General features: G+C 44.5%; 1 protein-coding gene across 1 annotated transcript; it reads left to right on the top strand.

Moving 5' to 3' along the window:
• The first annotated feature begins 1,907 nt into the window (after window positions 1-1,907).
• On the top strand, window positions 1,908-3,637 carry FTMT (ferritin mitochondrial). The gene has a single exon (XM_015072561.3). It carries the CDS (start codon window positions 2,231-2,233, stop codon window positions 2,957-2,959), a length of 729 nt encoding a protein of 242 aa, XP_014928047.2. The 5' UTR covers window positions 1,908-2,230; the 3' UTR covers window positions 2,960-3,637.
• The last annotated feature ends 978 nt before the right edge of the window (window positions 3,638-4,615 follow it).

Below are 4,615 nucleotides of genomic sequence, written 5' to 3' on the forward strand. Positions count from 1 at the left end.
AACCTACGTAGTGAGGAAAAGCAGACCAGTGGATGGCTGGGATGAGGTGGGGCAGAGAGGCAGGAGGGAGTGATTACATAACGAGTTGGGGTACCTGTCAGGCTCAGTGGCAGAACATGCGACTCTTGATCTAGTGGTCATTCAAGCCCCACGTTGGGGGTGGAGTTTACTTAAATAAACAAATAAAAACAAAAATTAAAAATTAAAAAAATACATATAAACAAACCTGAGAGAACTTTGGGAGTTGATGAGTATGTTCATTACCTTGACTCTGATGATGGTTTCACAGACATACCTATGTCAAACCCTATCAACTTGTGCACTTGAAGTATCTGCAGTTTATTTTAGGTCAATCCTATCTCTTTAAAACTGTTAAAAATGTACATGTTGGTTGTTTTGTTTCTATGATTTTTTTAATGTTCCTCTTTTTTTTAATGTTTATTTAGTGTTTAGAGAGAGGGAGAGAGAGAATGAGTAGGGGAGGAACAGAGAGAGAGGCAGACACAGAATCTGAAGCAGGCTCCAGGCTCTGAGCTGTCAGCACAGAGCCTGATGCAGGGCTGGAACTCACAAATCATGAGATCATGATCTGAGCCAAAGTCCATTGCTTAATGGACTGAGCCACCCAGGCACTCCTAATGTTCTTCTTTTAATCTGTGAGAATTACTATCAACATTTTAACGATGGTTTTTTTCTGGGAGAGAAAGATTAGGAATTTTCGGAATTTTCTTCTCTGAGTTAATACTCATTTTCTCAATACACTACAACAATTACAAATATTCTTTTAAAACCAAATACCAGTTTAAATGTAATTTTTTTAAATAGTTATAAACAGAGAGGGAGGCAAAACATTAGAGATTCTTAAATACAGAGAACAAACTGAGGGTTGATTGGGGGGGTTGAGGAGAGGCGAAAATGGGTGGTGGGCATTGAGGAGGACACTTGTTGGGATGGACACTGGCTGTTATATATAAGTGATGAATCATGGGAATCTACTCCTGAAGCCAAAAGCACACTGTATGCACTGTATGTTAGCTAACTTGACAATACATTATATTTAAAGAAATAAATAAATTGAATTTTTAATTGTCCTTTTTATTTTTAATTTAGTATTTTTTATTTTAGTTGAGACGCAATGTTACATCAGTTTCAGATGTACAACATAGTGATTCAACTTCTCTACAGCTTTGCTATGCTCACCACAAGTGTATGTATCTGCATTAACAAAAGACAGGAAAATAACATCAAGTTTAGAGCTAGTTTATTTATTCCTCCTACTTTTCTACAGTATCCTATTTTTCTTTGCAGTAAAGATAAATTTTACATTTAAAAATAAAATCTTTTTATTCTTTTTTAAGTTTTTATTGTTTTTTATTTATTACTTTTAATGTTTATTTATTTTTGAGAGAGAGAGCTGAGCAGGGGAGGGGCAGAGACAGACGGAGACGCAGAATCTGAAGCAGGCTCCAGGCTCCTAGCTGTCAGCACAGAGCCTGATCTGTCTGGGGCTGGAACCCACAAACCGTGAGCTCCTGACCTGAGCCTAAGTCCCACGCTTAACCCACTGAGCTACCCAGACGCCCCAAAATAAAATGTCTTTTTAAAAGAAGGCACTGTCTTCTTACAGACCCCTGGAAATGTGCCTATATACTACTCTGGCAATTATTTCCATACCTACATTTGTTAAAATAACCACAAAGTCAATTTATAAAGACCCAATTTGGCTGTGGACCCCCGCGCCCAGATAAACGTCTGGTGACTTTTGTTTTCCTCTATGTCGCTGCCCTGCCTCCCCCAGGCCTTGGTCTTTCCACAGAAAGAGGTCACAAAGGGAGGGCAAGTACACTGGGCTTGTGCTTTCATTTGCTAGTCCTAGTGCCTGCTTTTCTTTCTTTCTTTTTTTTTTTTTTTAACAGCACTTTTAACTTAGATGAAATAAGTTACAAACGCCCAAGGGCAGAAATGGGGCAATGTTTCGTTAAATGGAGTTGTCAGGATTATCCGTCTGCGCCCAACCGCGACAGGCGCGCGCGCCCCCGCCGCCCTCCGCCTGGAACTCGGCGCCTCTCGAAGCGAAGGCGTGTGTGTGTGTGTGTGTGTGTGACGCAGTCGCCATCGCCTAGGGCTGCGTTCTGATGCAGAAGCCCGTGAAGCCTCTGAAGCCACTGGTGCCCGACCGCGCGGTGAGCCGCCTGGGCCTCAGTTTCCAGACTTCTAAAGAAGGGGAACCATGCCGCCCTGTTTCTTGTTCCTCTCTAAGCAGATCAGCAGTTCGCTGGTGTCCCTGCGCAGCGCGCGCCGAGGCTTCGCGCTCCGACCGCTCTGGGTCTCCTGGCGCCCCTCGGGTCCCCAGCCCGCCGCCCCCCGCCGCCCGCTGGCCGCAGCCACCTCCTCCCGGGACCCTGCCGGGCCCACCTCCGCCCCCTCCCGGGTGCGGCAGAACTTCCACCCGGACTCCGAGGCCGCCATCAACCGCCAGATCAACCTGGAGCTCTATGCGTCCTATGTGTACTTGTCTATGGCCTATTACTTCTCCCGAGATGACGTGGCCCTGAACAACTTCGCCAGATATTTCCTTCGTCAGTCTCGGGAGGAGACCCAGCACGCCGAGAAGCTGATGAGGCTGCAGAACCAGCGGGGAGGCCGGATCTGCCTGCAGGACATCAAGAAACCTGACCTGGACGACTGGGAGAGCGGGCTGAATGCCATGGAGTGTGCGCTGCTCTTGGAAAAGAATGTGAACCAGTCGTTGCTCGAATTGCACACTCTGGCCTCAGACAAAGGTGACCCCCATTTGTGCGACTTCCTGGAAACTCACTATTTGAATGAACAGGTGAAATCGATCAAAGAACTAGGTGACCACGTGCAAAACTTGGTTAAGATGGGGGCCCCGGCTTCTGGCCTTGCGGAGTACCTCTTTGACAAGCACACCCTTGGAAATGAAAACGATCACAACTAAGCCACAGGCTGCCTTCCTTGCTGCCCATGGTGTGTCAAGACCCAGAGTCAGCTGACTCCTGCTTTCTTGCCCTTAAAATGCACCTCCACCTTTATATCCTGTTAAACTGTCCCAATCAAGTGACTTGTGGAGAAAATGTATTTAGCCTCCAGTTAACAAGGGCTTTTTTTTTCTTCCTGTCCAACATCAAGATAATTTTTCTAGCCTGTAAAGTAGCCCAGGATACTATGGTATAAAAAAAGACTGGGAAACAGCTACTGAAAAGTAGATACAAACTTTCTCCAGTTACCAAATATTATTCCAGACCATGAGCCTTCACTAAAATTCTGTGATTTTCTACTGAACAAGTGCCTGTTATTTTTAAGACTTTATGCTAAAGGCTAAAATTGGGAAGATGTGTAAGATAAATATACAAACAACTATAACAAGTTGAAGAATATATATAGTACTATAAAGTACTGTGAAAACCACACATGAAAAATTCTGTGACAACGTTTACCCTTTCCCGGTATTTTCCAAGAAAAAAATAATGTCTGGAGATGATCTGTTTCCAAAGGATTTTGTGATCAAATTCAAGGAAAGCTACACAAAGTGTCGATACTAGCCTTAGGAAGTTATGACACATATGAACATTTTAAGGGCTCTGGGAAGTCTGAGAATTAAAAACATCTTGGATTATTTTTGTTTAGCTCAGTGTTTTCCCAAACCTATCCAATCTCTGCTAATTTGTAGGTGTTTTAATTTTTTTTAATGTTTATTTATTTTTGAGAGAGAGAGCGAGATAGAGTGAGAACAGCAGAGGGGCAGAGGGAGAGGGAGACCCAGAATCCGAAGCTGACTCTAGGCTCTGAGCTGTCAGCACAGAGCCCCACACCAGATTCGAACCCATGAACCACAAATCATGACCTGAGCCAAAGTGGGACGCTTAACCAACTTAGCCACCCAGGCGTACCTGTGTGTGTGTGTATGTGTGTGTGTGAAATGATGATCTAGGTCTGTCTGATTACAAAGTATACACTTCACCATTGGGCTTTATAGCCTCCCTTTAATGTAACTAACTCCTTTTGACAAAAAGAGTGACTACACTGCAGAAAACACATTTCTGTGGCCTTTAAAATGGAGGGGGGTGCGTGGAGGAAGTCACAAAGAAATCCAGAATGAAGGAGGCATCAGCTGAGCACATGTTTTCTTGGGGGCTGGGGGAAGGAGGCATGAGAAAATGAATGCGAGAATATTTGGTCAGCAGGCCCAGGGCTGGACTAAGAACACTGGGTGGTGTTTGGATAGATGGGCTGGAGCCAAATGTGGAGGGGGTAGGAGGGGCTTAAGCTTAATGTACTGAGCAATGGCAGTGCTTGAAGGGCTCTCAGCAAAAGAGTGCTGTGCTAAGAATTGAGCAATCACAAGTTTAGTGGTACAGAATACAAACCCGAGACAACCTAAATGTCTGTGTTAGTTTGGGTCTTCTGAGAAACGTGCCAAGATGGGATTAAGTATATAAGAAATGTCTTAGGGGAGACCAAAAGGCCCCTGAGAGAAAATGGGAAAGGAGCTGGAGAAGCAGATACAGCCTCCAGACTCCATGCAAGTCTGATCCTGGCAGAAGGAAAAAAGGACTGTGGTGCATCGTTGTAAGCAATGTGCTACAAAGCTTTC

This window comes from Acinonyx jubatus, chromosome A1 (assembly GCF_027475565.1).
Source record: "Acinonyx jubatus isolate Ajub_Pintada_27869175 chromosome A1, VMU_Ajub_asm_v1.0, whole genome shotgun sequence".
Taxonomy (NCBI): Eukaryota; Metazoa; Chordata; class Mammalia; order Carnivora; family Felidae; genus Acinonyx; species Acinonyx jubatus.

What these genes read in the sequence shown, in the direction of transcription:
- FTMT (XM_015072561.3), top strand. Translation starts at nt 2,231, where the DNA reads ATGCCGCCCTGTTTCTTGTTCCTCTCTAAGCAGATCAGCAGTTCGCTG.